Here is a 16,209-nt window from a genome sequence, read left to right as displayed (position 1 = left end):
TCCTCCACACACTCATTTCTAGGCTTCGTTTTGCAGCTTCCACGGCACACACACACACACACACACAGAGGCACACTTACTTGTACAAACACACACACATACGCCCATATCCCCCACCCCACATACATATATACAAAGATATATATATATATATATATATATATATATATATGCTCACCCGCACGTTCCAATATTCCGTTGCTCCCACAGTGTAAGTGTAGGCATGCATATACACACATACCTCAGTCATCCTCTACCCCCCCCCCCCCCGCACCCCCTCCTCCTCTCCACACACACATACGCATGTGCACAGAACTCTCCTGACACTTGTGTACACTTACACCCTCGCGCATGCACAAACGCACACATACACACAAACACGCACATCCACACACGCACAGAGGCTACCACTGATTGGCCGCAAGAGGGATGGGAAAAGATCTCTGATGCCAAGAACGTTGCGTCTAGAGTGTTGCTCAGTCTATTGTATTTGAAAAAGCCCACAGAGACTCTGTTCCGTTTTGAAGAAATTTGCGCAATGTTGGTTTGGAAATGATGTCGATATTTGTTTGATTTACAAAGCATCGTGCTCTGCCTTTCATGCTAGACTTACGGCCGCTCCCTCTCTCTGCCTTTATTTCTTTGAGGCGATCGATGGTGTGATGGCCTTGTACCTGTTCTTCAGTTTTGATATTCTTTGACGTTTCTGTGGATGTCCGATTTTCCTAGATGTAGGCCGCTCGTTGTTGTTGCGTTACCAGCAAGTCTGTCAGCTCGCTCATTTCCCTTAACACCTGCATGTCCCGGGCAGTATGGCCATGTAAGTTTTTTAATCTGAAAGTTGCGCATTGCCTTACGCCACCCGTCTGGGCTTCCCATTCCATTTTCAATTTTCTGTATGAGGTTCATTGAGTCGGTTAGAATCATGGCATGTTGGTTTCCGGGCATATGGATAGACGATAGCCACTGGAGGGCATGTGTCACAGCTTCAACTTGCATCGTTAGGCTGGATGTTGTGACTTTGTAGGCAGCATTCTCTTCCCTAATTGTTTTTCCATTTTGTTTCGCAGTGAATCCCCAACCGGAATGGTCTTTGGTGACTTGGAGTCGACGACGCGTTACCTTTGGGAAGGGAAGCTACTCTCTTGGATTTTAGCACGTGATCAGCTGTCTGCTATCTTGTCGAACTGAGATACGGTGATTGTGTTTACACATTTGATGGCAGAAAAGTCATGCTGGAGTTTGTCAAAACATTTGACTTACTTGGCTCAATAACACAGTTTCTCCAGGAACGCCGGCAGTCACTGGGAATAACAGGTAATGACTTGTTTTGACGAAAAGGAAGCATTACAAGCGATCTGCACTGCACGTCATTTTGGTTTCACTATTGTGGTGAGCGTCAATGAAAACAAATTGACAAAACATGATTTTACGACTTGATTTTTGAAGAGTGACCTGTTTGTGCAGGTAAAATTCTGGCCATAGGGTGTCTGGGGTGACTTTTTGTCAGTGATGTTTCTGGTTCTGAGAGCAGAAGGGATGTTGATGAACTTATGTAACTACATAACTGCCCCCTACCCACTGAACATGAGCAGCAGAAAAGCAAATGTCACAGGCAAGTGACATAGTGCAACAAGAAAAAAAGTGTGTGTCTGGCAAACCCACAGAGAAACAGGCACGTGTTATGACAAGACGTTTTACTCATCTGTGACAGCAGTCCATTTGTACCATCAGTAGGAGGCACTGTTTATGCATGCAGAGTGCTAAAATGGAAATTAAAACCATCTTCTGATCACAAAATAATATATGGTGCCTCAATACGTGTAGAATATTGTCTGGATGACCATTCACACACACACACACACACACACACACACACACACACACACACACACACACACACACACACACACACACACACACACACACACACACACACACAGCACACATACATTCACACACACACAGAGAGAGAGAGAGAGAGAGAGAGAACACACACACACACACACACACAGAGAGAGAGCACACATACATTCACACACACACACACAGAGCACACATACATTCACACACGCGCGCGCGCACACAGAGAGAGAGAGAGAGAGAGAACACATACATTCACACACACACACACACACACACACACACACACTCACACACAGAGCACACACACACACACACACACACACACACAGCACACACACACACACACACACACACACACACACACACAGCACACACACACACACACACAAAGTGTAAAGTGGTGGCCCACTGGTATTGGGTCAATCAAGAAAGTGAGAGATTTTGAGGGTGCAGGATAGAATCCCACGCTCATCAGAATGTCCTCCCTATCACTTGACTTTGAGTGGTGGGATGTTAGTCATTTGGATGAGATCATGAACTATAGGTTCCATATGCATCATGTACTGAGCAGCACAAAGAACCCTTGGCAACAGAAGGGTTATTCTTGGTCAAATTAGGCAGAAAAATCCACTTGGATTGTAAAAACAAAACACTCTTGCAGACAGGAAAAAAAAAGGATGGCAGTGCACTTTGGCAACACACTTTCCCCAGTACATAACAGTACAGCACAAAACATTACACACACACATGTAGATCAGACAGTCCCAGTATCATGCAGCTCAGTTTGTGTTGTTTGATGGGTTTCTTTGTGGTTTTGTGTTGTTTTTTTTTGTATGTTTTTTGTTTGTTTTGTTTTGTTTGAATCTTCATTCATGATGAATATAAAGCCCATCCAAGACTGTTTCTTTAAGTGTCCACTACAACCAAGAGTTCATTTTGACAGCAGGTGAATACAATTTATCTAAATAATTATATGATAGTCTTGTTCTTTATTCTCAATATTTTGCCTTTGATATGCTAAACTGTTGATAGCCAACTGGTTGAAGTAATTTCCTGGGTGATGTTATTTTATGATATTTTAGTTGATGTTGTTTTATGTGAATTGAATTTTGTTTTGTCTTTGTCTAAATAACAGCATGAAACTGAAAGAGAATCAAAATATTTTAACACATACCTGAATAGAAAAATTTTCATGGTACATTTTTTTTTCTTAATCAATAGAAAGAAAGAAAATCAGTACAATTAGTTGGGTACGCTGGCAGTTTCATGTATTGAAATATCCTTTTTGTGTGATTAGTACTCTTACTTGTAATGATTGATTGTTGTTGCCAGATGATGTAGCTCTCCGCCCGCGGCTGGTGAACCAGGAAAAGGGAGGTCTTCTGATCTATACCTGGAACGACCAGTCAGAAGATGCGAAGGTCTGTGTGATAGTGATGATGGGGTTGTTGTGTGGTTTGTTCAGTTCATCCCGAGAGAACACTGGCTGGACAAAAACACTTTCTTTGATTGATTGATTGATATGGATGACGGGTGCAATAGCCTAATGGTTAAAGTGTTGGACTTTCAATCTGAGGGTCCAGGGTTCGAATCATGGTGACGGCGCCTGGTGGGTAAAGGGTGGAGATTTTTACGATCTCCCAGGTCAACATATGTGCAGACTTGCTAGTGCCTGAACCCCCTTTGTGTGTGTACATACGCAAGCAGAAGATCAAATATGCACGTTAAAGATCCTGTAATCCATGTCAGTGTTCGGTGGGTTATGGAAACAAGAACATACCCAGCATGCACACCCCCGAAAGCAGAGTATGGCTGCCTACATGGCGGGGTAAAAACGATCATACACGTAAAAGCCCACTCGTGTATATGCGAGTGAACGTTGGAGTTGTAGACCGCGAACGCAGAAGAAGAAGAAGAAGATTGATATGGATACTTATACAGCACCTATCCTCGGTCAGAGACCAAGCTCTAATCGTTCTACAAACACAGGGTCATTTGCACAACAGACTGCCTACCTGGGTAGAGCTGACTGACAGCTACCACTAGGTGCTCATCATTCTTTTCCTGCATCATTCAGTCAGATTTCAGGCACACACACATACACACTCAGAGAGACATGTAACATTTTATGTGTATGACCGTTTTGTTTATTTACCCCACCATGTAGGCAGCCATGCTCTGTTTTTGGGGGTGTGCATGCTGAGTATGTTCTTGTTTCCTTAACCCATTGAACACTGACATGGATACAGGATCTTTCATGTGTGTATTTGATCTTCTGCTTGTGTATACACATGAAGGGGGTTCAGGCACTAGCACATATGTTGACCTGGGAGATTGGAAAAATCTCCACCATTTACCCACCAGGTGCCATCACCGAGATTCAAACCTGGGACCCTCAGATTGAAAGTCCAGTGCTTTAGTCATTTGGCTATTTCTTCTTTTCAAATATAGGCTGAAGTGCAGATAGGTTTATACACAAAGAGTCAAAGTGGAAGTGCTGTGAGCAGTCAAAGTGGAAGTGCTATGAGCAGTCAGAGTGGAAGTGCTATGAGCAGTCAGAGTGGAAGTGCTGTGAGCAGTCAGAGTGGAAGTGCTATGAGCAGTCAAAGTGGAAGTGCTATGAGCAGTCAAATTGTGCAAGGAAATAGCAGAGACAGAGTGCTACAGGGTGGTTTTTTAATATATTTTTTTTTAATACATTCCTTGACTGGTGGTGCCAGAGTTATTTTTAGGGTTGTTGCAGTACTGGTATTGGCCAAACTCCACAGCTAACTGTTAAAGGTTAAAGGTCCCTTATCCTTTAATGGCCATTGGGGCAATGAATTGATATCCATTGTGTCCAGGCTCGGCATAGGAAGGCAGGGCACAATCCTCTCCTTCCTTCACCATTTTGACATTCCCCAGTGGAAGTCAGGTACCCATTCACACCTGGACGGAGGGAGGGAGGGAGGAAAATCTGAGTAAAGCGTCTTTCCCAAGGATGCAAAATGGGGTAATCAAACCCAGAGCACTGGCTCAGAAGTCCAATGCCATACCAGTTCTGCCACGGCACTCCACAGCTAATTATACCTGTACGGTTCAGGAACTGATTGTCTGTGCCTCACCAGCAATGTGTGTTCATATTGTTGGGCTTCAGAGTACAGTGCAGCTGTATGTGTAAAAATCAGTGCGGTGTGAACAGAACTACTTTACACATTTTTTTAGAACAAATGCATGGTATGTTCTGAAAAGGCGTGCAAGTTGAATGTGTTTGTGTTTGTATGTGTGTGTGTGTGTGTGTGTGTTTGCACGCACTCATGTCCATTTGCTCATATATATGATTTGTGTTTGTAAATTACATGAAAAAAGATAAAAGTGCAAATTCTGTATCATTTGGATGCACTTTTTATTTATTTATTTATTTTTTTAACACAACACAAACATTTGTATTCTTATTTTCTTTCCAGTGTAGTGTGCTATCAACAAAATCAACTTCTGTTGTTTTTTTGTTTCACTTTCAGGTGAAAGGACCGGTAACCCATGTTGGAGTCTATGATCCCTCAACACAGAAACATAAGGTCAGAAAATGCAGTATATTGCTTTTTTTTTTCTTTTACTTCTACCACTCTATATAGCCACAGGAAGCATTCGTTGCAGGACTGAGTGTTGTTCTCTTGTCAGTAAGTTTACTTCAGTGCACTACTCCCACACAGCTCACCTGCCACTAGCCTACAGGAAGTCATCAGTGTGGATGCTCTTGAGGCCACACAGCTCACCTGCCACTAGCCTACAGGAAGTCATCAGTGTGGATGCTCTTGAGGCCACACAGCCCACCTGCCACTAGCCTACAGGAGGTCATCAGTGTGGATGCTCTTGAGGCCACACAGCTCACCTGCCGCTAGCCTACAGGAGGTCATCAGTGTGGATGCTCTTGAGGCCACACAGCTCACCTGCCGCTAGCCTACAGGAGGTCATCAGTGTGGATGCTCTTGAGGCCACACAGCTCACACTAGCCTACAGGAAGTCATCAGTGTGGATGCTCTTGAGGCCACACAGCCCACCTGCCACTAGCCTACAGGAAGTCATCAGTGTGGATGCTCTTGAGGCCACACAGCCCACCTGCCACTAGCCTACAGGAAGTCATCAGTGTGGATGCTCTTGAGGCCACACAGCCCACCTGCCACTAGCCTACAGGAGGTCATCAGTGTGGATGCTCTTGAGGCCAAACAGCTCACCTGCCACTAGCCTACAGGAGGTCATCAGTGTGGATGCTCTTGAGGCCACACAGCCCACCTGCCACTAGCCTACAGGAGGTCATCAGTGTGGATGCTCTTGAGGCCACACAGCTCACCTGCCACTAGCCTACAGGAGGTCATCAGTGTGGATGCTCTTGAGGCCACACAGCTCACCTGCCACTAGCCTACAGGAGGTCATCAGTGTGGATGCTCTTGAGGCCACACAGCTCACACTAGCCTACAGGAGGTCATCAGTGTAGATGCTCTTGAGGCCACACAGCTCACCTGCCACTAGCCTACAGGAGGTCATCAGTGTGGATGCTCTTGAGGCCACACAGCTCACCTGCCACTAGCCTACAGGAGGTCATCAGTGTAGATGCTCTTGAGGCCACACAGCTCACCTGCCACTAGCCTACAGGAGGTCATCAGTGTGGATGCTCTTGAGGCCACACAGCTCACACTAGCCTACAGGAGGTCATCAGTGTGGATGCTCTTGAGGCCACACAGCTCACACTAGCCTACAGGAGGTCATCAGTGTGGATGCTCTTGAGGCCACACAGCCCACCTGCCACTAGCCTACAGGAAGTCATCAGTGTGGATGCTCTTGAGGCCACACAGCTCACCTGCCACTAGCCTACAGGAAGTCATCAGTGTGGATGCTCTTGAGGCCACACAGCGGAAGAGACCCTGCACAAAGTTGAGTCACTTGGGTGATGTTCAGTCGAGCCTGTTCTGATTCAGCTTGCGCAGAACACCACATGCAATGCCCCGTACTGATGACAGTATTTGTGTGATCACGGAGACAGAGTCAGTGAGCATCCTTCTGGATTGGAGACCACCACATCTTTCCAGTGATGGACCACTTTCCAATAATTCCACAACATCTTTCCAGTGATGGTTCCCATTGACTTGCCAGCATGAAAGACTTTGACAGGAACTCACCACAGGCATGGAAGTGTAGGGGGAATTAGAACTGAGGTTGCTGTGAGTGGAGGACATGGAAGACCACAAAATCTGGGATAATTTTTCTCTGATGATGAAATAGAATGTAGAGAATACCGCTTTGGGGGTCTGTTCAGGTTGGGGACCAAGTCGCAAGGCTGTACTCTACAGTTTCTTTTATTATGTATGCCAGTATCAACCAGACCTGCGATACAGCCACCTGCAGTGTTGGTAATGGAATTTGTGCAACACTCTCATAATGCATCCATGAAGTGGATAACACTCAGCTGTATGGTCCCAGCTCTCCCCTTTGTGTCAGAGCCCAGTCAGTCAGTAAACTTTACCTGGCGAGCAGATGTTAGAGAATTCTTCTTCTTCTTCTTTTTTCCAACTTGGTTAGCTAGCTAAATAGTAAATGAAGAATTTTTTTTCAAAATGAATTATCAGTTTCGCCACTTGTCATGTATTAACTACCAGTTAGCTAGTCAGTCAGCTGGGAAAATGTATTCTGAATCTCTTAACTGTACAAACAGATGATCAGCGGATGAGATTTTGTTTTGTAGCCAAGGGATTTCTTCCACCGGTGCCTTGCAGTTCGGCACAGCTGTGTGTTTATCGTGAGTGTGTGGAGTTAGCAGAGAATGCTTGTGTGTCGTGTTGCAGGTGCTGTGTGTTTATCGTGAGTGTGTGGAGTTAGCAGAGAATGCTTGTGTGTCGTGTTGCAGGTGCTGTGTGTTTATCGTGAGTGTGTGGAGTTAGCAGAGAATGCTTGTGTGTCGTGTTGCAGGTGCTGTGTGTTTATCGTGAGTGTGTGGAGTTAGCAGAGGATGCTTGTGTGTCGTGTTGCAGGTGCTGTGTGTTTATCGTGAGTGTGTGGAGTTAGCAGAGAATGCTTGTGTGTCGTGTTGCAGGTGCTGTGTGTTTATCGTGAGTGTGTGGAGTTAGCAGAGAATGCTTGTGTGTCGTGTTGCAGGTGCTGTGTGTTTATCGTGAGTGTGTGGAGTTAGCAGAGAATGCTTGTGTGTCGTGTTGCAGGTTCTGTGTGTTTATCGTGAGTGTGTGGAGTTAGCAGAGAATGCTTGTGTGTCGTGTTGCAGGTGCTGTGTGTTTATCGTGAGTGTGTGGAGTTAGCAGAGAATGCTTGTGTGTCATGTTGCAGGTGCTGTGTGTTTATCGTGAGTGTGTGGAGTTAGCAGAGGATGCTTGTGTGTCGTGTTGCAGGTGCTGTGTGTTTATCGTGAGTGTGTGGAGTTAGCAGAGAATGCTTGTGTGTCATGTTGCAGGTGCTGTGTGTTTATCGTGAGTGTGTGGAGTTAGCAGAGAATGCTTGTGTGTCGTGTTGCAGGTGCTGTGTGTTTATCATGAGTGTGTGGAGTTAGCAGAGAATGCTTGTGTGTCGTGTTGCAGGTGCTGTGTGTTTATCGTGAGTGTGTGGAGTTAGCAGAGAATGCTTGTGTGTCATGTTGCAGGTGCTGTGTGTTTATCGTGAGTGTGTGGAGTTAGCAGAGGATGCTTGTGTGTCGTGTTGCAGGTGCTGTGTGTTTATCGTGAGTGTGTGGAGTTAGCAGAGAATGCTTGTGTGTCATGTTGCAGGTGCTGTGTGTTTATCGTGAGTGTGTGGAGTTAGCAGAGAATGCTTGTGTGTCGTGTTGCAGGTGCTGTGTGTTTATCGTGAGTGTGTGGAGTTAGCAGAGGATGCTTGTGTGTCGTGTTGCAGGTGCTGTGTGTTTATCGTGAGTGTGTGGAGTTAGCAGAGAATGCTTGTGTGTCATGTTGCAGGTGCTGTGTGTTTATCGTGAGTGTGTGGAGTTAGCAGAGAATGCTTGTGTGTCGTGTTGCAGGTGCTGTGTGTTTATCGTGAGTGTGTGGAGTTAGCAGAGAATGCTTGTGTGTCGTGTTGCAGGTGCTGTGTGTTTATCGTGAGTGTGTGGAGTTAGCAGAGGATGCTTGTGTGTCGTGTTGCAGGTGCTGTGTGTTTATCGTGAGTGTGTGGAGTTAGCAGAGGATGCTTGTGTGTCGTGTTGCAGGTGCTGTGTGTTTATCGTGAGTGTGTGGAGTTAGCAGAGAATGCTTGTGTTTCGTGTTGCAGGTGCTGTGTGTTTATCGTGAGTGTGTGGAGTTAGCAGAGGATGCTTGTGTGTCGTGTTGCAGGTGCTGTGTGTTTATCGTGAGTGTGTGGAGTTAGCAGAGGATGCTTGTGTGTCGTGTTGCAGGTGCTGTGTGTTTATCGTGAGTGTGTGGAGTTAGCAGAGAATGCTTGTGTGTCGTGTTGCAGGTGCTGTGTGTTTATCGTGAGTGTGTGGAGTTAGCAGAGGATGCTTGTGTGTCGTGTTGCAGGTGCTGTGTGTTTATCGTGAGTGTGTGGAGTTAGCAGAGAATGCTTGTGTGTCGTGTTGCAGGTGCTGTGGATCTACAACCAGAAAGTGAGGATCGTGTCCTGTTCCCTGAACAGAGAGAGGACCTTGCTGGGTCAGTGCCAGTGGCCGAGAAGGTTTCATCACTCTGTCGTCTGTCTGTCAGTCTGTTGTTAGTTCCTTGACTGCTGATGACAAACGTACTCGTCAGTGAAGGGCCGGTACCTGAGACAAGATTCAGTTTATGGGTCAGGATGCTGGTCATCATTTTTTAATGAATGGATACCCCCATAAACTGAGAATGGCTGCCTACATGGCAGGGTAAACACAGTCATACACGTAAAACCCCACTCATGTACATACAAGTGAACGTGGGAGTTTCAGCCCACAAATGGAAAAGAAGAAGAAGAATGAATGAATGAATGATATGGATACTTGCATAGCACCTGTCCTCAGTCTGAGACCAAGCTCTAAGCGCTTTACAAATATGGGGCTTATTTACCCAACAGGCTGCCGACCTGGGTAGAGCCGATTAAGAGCTGCCATTGGGTGCTCATCATTCGTTTCCTGTGTCTTTCTAATAATAATAATAATAATGGCATTTATATAGCGCTGGATCTTGTGCAGAGACAAATCAAAGCGCTTTCGCACCAGTCATTCACACGCATGCATAACTCTAAAACTGTAGAAACTAAAGACAAGGAAGGGCAGGCAAGGGAGGCTATTTTGGGAAGAGGTGGGTTTTAAGGCCAGACTTGAAAGAACTGAGTGTGGAGACTTGACGAAGTGAAAGAGGAAGTTCATTCCAATCGCAAGGTCCAGAAACAGAGAAAGAACGGTGGCCAACAGTCGAGTGTTTGAATCTGGGTATGCGTAAACAGAGTGGATCCGAAACTGATCGTAGTGAGCGAGATGGAGTGCAGAGGTGAAGGCAGCCACAGAGATAGGAAGGGGCAGTTTTGTGAATGCATCTATAACATTGTGTGCTGATCTTGTACTTTATTCGGTGTGAGACAGGGAGCCAGTGGTGATGTTTCTGTCATGTTTCAGTCATACACACATACACACTTAAGACATGTAACATTTTACATGTATGACCATTTTGTTTATTTACCCTGCCATGTAGGTAGCCATACTTTCTTTTCAGGGTTGTGCATGTTGGGTATGTTCTTGTTTCCATAACAGCATGCGTATTTGACCTTCTGCGTGCGTATGCAAATGAAGGGGGTTCAGGCACAAGTTGATTTGCACATTTGACTTGGAAAAATCTCCACCCTTTACCCACCAGGCACCATTACTGAGGTTTGATCCCAGGACCCTCAGATTGAAAGTCCAAAGTTTTAACCACTCTGCAATTGACTCCTTCGTCTTTAGGCTGCATTATTTTTGTTCTGCAATGTAAATTTGTGCCACACTGGTTTCGTTTCATCAGGCTTCAGCAGTTAAGGGGTTAACTTTTGAAACCCTTTCTTCTCTACCCCTCCTTCCTTCCTAAGCTAGCTGCAGTCTTCTGGCTTCATTATTATTACTTTTTTATCATGATTTTCTAAGCCTGGAACTCTGTATCTGTCATCTGTCTGTCAATCTGTCCGTTTGTCTGTCAGTCTGTCCGTTTGTCTGTCAGTCCATCTGTCTGCAGGTTTTATACCTGTTCATTCATGTTATGTGATTGACAGCTTTATGCTTGTTGAGTATGCTAAGAGATCTGAATAGCAGTCATGCATGTTTTACACATTGCTGTAGGTTGTTTCAGATTGATTTTTGTTGGCCAGTTTGTAATTTGTAATTTGACAATTGCTATTCAGTAAAATGTATGATCAGTGGTTTCTCCATTGCAGCGGGAAGTCATTCACAGCTTAGTCTTTTGCGAAGGACTATGACTTTCAAACTTGGAGGCAAGATTGCACTGGCTCTTAATTAGTGCTGCAGCTTTTGGGGGCTAGTTAAACTGGCCTTTGGAAACCATCCAAACACCGACTGCCCAAAAACTGTCTTGGCCGAGAGAGTGGAGATGTAACTTGCGCAAAACACTCTCCCCAATAATCAAACTCTGGCCCAGAGAGTTGGGACAGCAGTTGCCTCCTCTGCTGTTCTGATGGTCAAAGTCAGACACGACAGTCTGTAAAATGAACAGGCCCTTGTGTTTTTCATTAAGAGAATTACTGCTGCATTCAGAGAGTCTACAGAGATGTTTCCATGTAAAAAAAAAAAAAAAAAAAAAAAGAAAAAAGAAGAAAAAAGAAAAAAAAGAAAAAGAAAAATTGAGTGGTGTATGGAATTGAAATCAAAGAAGAAATCTGTCTGCTCAGTTAAAGTGTTCCTCTCTTCCCTTTTCTTTCTTTATCTTTTCATACCAATTTGGTGTCATCACAGGATTTACCATAGTCACCAGGCAAGAAGCTGGTCAGGATGGAAAGTCGAAAGGTCAGAATGTTCATTTAGTTATTACATTGTGTGTTTATATGTAATGTGTGTGTGTGTGTGTGTGTTGTGTGTGTGTGTGTGTGTGTTGACTGAGTGGATGTTCATGATTGACTTTGCTTTCTCTGGCATACTTGCAAGTTTATGGAATATGAATGTACATGTGTGTCTTTACGGATGTTTATGAACGCACATGTACATGTTTGCTGGTATTTGTTCAGAGTGAGTGTGAGAGAGATCTTCAGTTTAACGTCTATTCACTGGAAGTGTTTAATATTAGACAGAAAGGAGAGAGGTAGTGGATGAAAGAGAGGGGATGCTTGTGATTATTAGTGTGGGAAAGTGTCAATGTATGTATTAGAGGAAATGAATAAAAGTCTGTTATAAGAAATAAAAAGTTTAAAGACAGTTGGTGTGTAATAGATGAGGTGCTACCAGAGAGAAAGTAGGTGTATGCATATCAACAAGTGTTTGCTTACAGCATTGTAAATATAATAACAACATTAATTAGAATACATCCAGGCAGGATACCAACTGGACTGGAATGTGTGTGTGTGTGTGTGCGTGTGCGTGTGCGTGCGTATGTGTGTGTGTGCGTGTGTGTGTGCATGTGTGCGTGCTTGTGTGTGTGTGTGCGTATGTGTGTTTGTGTGCGTGTGTGTGCGTGTGTGCGCGTGTGCATGTGTGTGTGTGTGTGCATGTGCATGTGTGCGTGTGCGTGTGTGTGTGCAGACATTTACCAGGCATTCCTGGCAGAGCTACAGTCCCTGGACACGCGGGTGTTTTCCCTCAACCTCCAGCGCCATGCCTTCCTCAAGGTGCAGTTCCTGTACCCAGAGGGCACCGCATCCGGCTCTGCCTCCCGCCACTCCCACATGGTGGTCATGCTGCACAAAGAGTGTCAGTAATAGGAATGGGAATGGTTTGATTTGTTATTTGCGTGTCTGTGTGTGTGTGTGTGTGGGGGGGGTGCGGGGGGGTGCTGATTATCTGGTTGTGGTTTTCCGCAATTCATCTTTATTCTTATCTTATCTGTCTATTATAATCAATGTGCAGTATAGTAGGCTATGTTTATAATTATATTCAGATAATGTTTCTTAATTCTTTCTGTTTTTACATTAAGAATACTAGTTATTACCTGCAGTGTGTGGATGTATGTATGAAACGATGTATGTGATATTTTTTACATTTGTATCTTTGTAATATTTGTAGGGGCTGTTGTTGGCTTTTACAGTTATGGTCCCCATGTTGTTTACTTGTTATGTTGTGATAATGCACCCGACCAAATTTCTCCAGTTGGAGATAATAAAGTTATTCTTATCTTATCTTGTATAGTTTAGCGCCTTTCCACGTAAGACATGCTTGTATGGCACAAATGTTTAACACATGCGTTTAAAAATTTAGATGACAATAATTTAGTTCTTCTTCTTCTTCTTCTTTGTTCTTCTTCATATGTGCACGAGTGGGCATTTATGTGCATGACCATTTTCATCCAGCCATGTTGGCAGCCAGACTCCGTTTTTTGGGGGTGTGCATGCTGGGCATGTCCTTGTTTCCATAACCCACTGACCGCTGACATGGATTACAGGATCTTTAGCGTTAGTATTGGATCTTCTGCTTGCGTATACACACGAAGGGGGTTCAGGCACGAGCAGGTCTGCACATATGTTGACCTAGGGGATTTGAAAAATCCCCACATTTTACCCACCAGGGGCCATTACCGAGATTCAAACCCAGGACCCACAGATTGAAAGTCCAATGCTTTAACCACTTGGCTATTGCGCCCATCATGGAATGGTTTAATTCATATATCTTAGAGCTTTTCTATACAAGACATGCTTGTACAGCGTAAATGTTTAACACATGCAATTAAACATTTAGATGACCATGATTTGATTCCATACAGCCATTTCCATGTAAAACATATTCAGTTGCACTGTAGGATGTTAAAACCATTGTTTGAAACATGCATTTGAATATGAAAATGACAACTTCCAGAAATAAGAGAAACACCCGTAGGTGCTGGGGAGGACCCAGAGAATCACTGTCCCCACCCGCCCTTGGAACAATCCTGCACCACCCTTGGAGGCCTGCGCTGTGTTCACAGTGGATGCAGGCATGCACAGGACACTCCATTAAGAATTCAAGGGACATAACTTTTCCCAAACAGAGGCAAAAGAGACCACAGGATGCAACTCGCGACAGCCTCAAAAGAAGTATCCCCATGGGTGTACCAGCCAGTATTTCATGACTGCAGAGCCCACCGGCAAAAGACGCCACCCTGCAGTTGCTGAGCACACCCCACCGACCAAACCACCCCTGCCCGCAGATAGATGAAGACAGTGCCAGTCCAGACACAGCCATACGGTCTTATGTGCCCTCAAGAGAGAATCCCAGGTTGTAATCTTTCCCACTGTCAACAGGACTTTCCCTGTGGTCAGTGGGTCTTTCCTCACCGTCACTGGACCTTTCTCCAGGGTCAGCCTAGTCCAGGCAAAGAAGAAAGAGAAACACCCGTAGGTGCTGGGGAGGACTTCCATATATAACCCTGCACTGACATTGAACACTAACAATATTTAAGTACATAGACACACACTAAAAAAAAAAACCAATGCATACAGTGTGACACTCAGATTACTTATCAAAATCATGATACTTAGAAAAACATGTCACATACAGCACAGTACCCAAATAATACACAACTGAAATGACTACTTAAAAATCAGTCTACCCCGAAAACAGAGTATGGCTGCCTATATGGTGAGGTAAAAATGGTCATGTACGTAAAAGCCCCCTTGTACATGTGTCCAAGTGAGTGTGGAAGTCACAGACCAGGAACTAAGAAGATGAAGAAGAAGAAGAAGCAGTCTCGCCCTCTCTCCCTCCCTTCCTCTCCTCCTCCACACAACACCAGTCGCATGACGGCTGGATTCCTATTGTCTTGCTCTTTTCAGTGAATGCCGGTCATATCCCAGCACTCCTTACCGGTACCCCCACCCCCCACCCTCACCCCCTTTCTCCCAGGGATTTATGTGAAGCAATACTTGCATTCCTGTGTGTGCATGTGTGGGAGGGGGAAGAGGGTGTGAGGAGGGGGGGGGAGAGAGACGGAGAGAGAGAGAGTTCTGATTGTTTGCCATTCATTGTTACTCATTTTCATCAGTTTCTGTTGTGTTTTTTTTTGTTTCCTATTCTGGTGTCATTTCCTGTTAATAGTTCTTTATGAATGTGATTGTTTTGATTGTGTCTCCTAACTCCCCCTTTGCCATGATTGTGTCTCCTAACTCCCCCTTTGCCATGATTGTGTCTCCTAACTCCCCCTTTGCCATGATTGTGTCTCCTAACTTCCCCTTTGCCATGATTGTGTCTCCTAACTCCCCCTTTGCCATGATTGTGTCTCCTAACTCCCCCTTTGCCATGATTGTGTCTCCTAACTCCCCCTTTGCCATGATTGTTTTGATTGTGTCTCCTAACTCCCCCTTTGCCATGATTGTTTTGATTGTGTCTCCTAACTCCCACTTTGCCATGATTGTTTTGATTGTGTCTCCTAACTCCCCCTTTGCCATGATTGTGTCTCCTAACTCCCCCTTTGCCATAATTGTGTCTCCCAACTCCCCCTTTGCCATGATTGTGTCTCCTAACTCCCCCTTTGCCATGATTGTTTTGATTGTGTCTCCTAACTCCCCCTTCGCCATGATTGTTTTGATTGTGTCTCCTAACTCCCACTTTGCCATGATTGTGTCTCCTAACTCCCCCTTTGCCATGATTGTTTTGATTGTGTCTCCTAACTCCCCCTGTGCCATGATTGTGTCTCCTAACTCCCCCTTTGCCATGATTGTGTCTCCTAACTCCCCCTTTGCCATGATTGTTTTGATTGTGACTCCTAACTCCCCCTTTGCCATGATTGTGTCTCCTAACTCCCCCTTTGCCATGATTGTTTTGATTGTGTCTCCTAACTCCCCCTTCGCCATGATTGTTTTGATTGTGTCTCCTAACTCCCACTTTGCCATGATTGTTTTGATTGTGACTCCTAACTCCCCCTTTGCCATGATTGTGTCTCCTAACTCCCCCTTTGCCATAATTGTGTCTCCCAACTCCCCCTTTGCCATGATTGTGTCTCCTAACTCCCCCTTTGCCATGATTGTGTCTCCTAACTCCCCCTTTGCCATGATTGTGTCTCCTAACTCCCCCTTTGCCATGATTGTCTCCTAACTCCCCCTTTGCCATGATTGTTTTGATTGTGTCTCCTAACTCCCCCTTCGCCATGATTGTTTTGATTGTGTCTCCTAACTCCCACTTTGCCATGATTGTTTTGATTGTGACTCCTAACTCCCCCTTTGCCATGATTGTGTCTCCTAACTCCCCCTTTGCCATAATTGTGTCTCCCAACTCCCCCTTTGCCATGATTGTGT

The 16,209-nt window shown here is 45.0% G+C and overlaps 1 protein-coding gene across 1 annotated transcript in view; it reads left to right on the top strand.

Annotated features, from left to right (window-relative positions):
• Positions 1 to 1,152: 1,152 nt before the first annotated feature.
• LOC143284564 (protein pigeon-like) overlaps positions 1,153 to 16,209 on the top strand; it is a 75,784-nt gene continuing 60,727 nt past the window's right edge. The window contains exons 1-6 of the mRNA XM_076591353.1: positions 1,153 to 1,317; positions 3,199 to 3,287; positions 5,367 to 5,423; positions 9,422 to 9,491; positions 11,750 to 11,800; positions 12,530 to 12,697. Coding sequence (XP_076447468.1) covers positions 1,233 to 1,317; positions 3,199 to 3,287; positions 5,367 to 5,423; positions 9,422 to 9,491; positions 11,750 to 11,800; positions 12,530 to 12,697 — 520 coding nt within the window. The 5' untranslated portion in view covers positions 1,153 to 1,232. The remainder of the gene's footprint in view (positions 1,318 to 3,198; positions 3,288 to 5,366; positions 5,424 to 9,421; positions 9,492 to 11,749; positions 11,801 to 12,529; positions 12,698 to 16,209) is intronic.

Source organism: Babylonia areolata, chromosome 8, assembly GCF_041734735.1.
Source record: "Babylonia areolata isolate BAREFJ2019XMU chromosome 8, ASM4173473v1, whole genome shotgun sequence".
NCBI classification, from domain to species: domain Eukaryota; kingdom Metazoa; phylum Mollusca; class Gastropoda; order Neogastropoda; family Buccinidae; genus Babylonia; species Babylonia areolata.
This window is presented reverse-complemented; position numbering and strand designations above follow the sequence as displayed.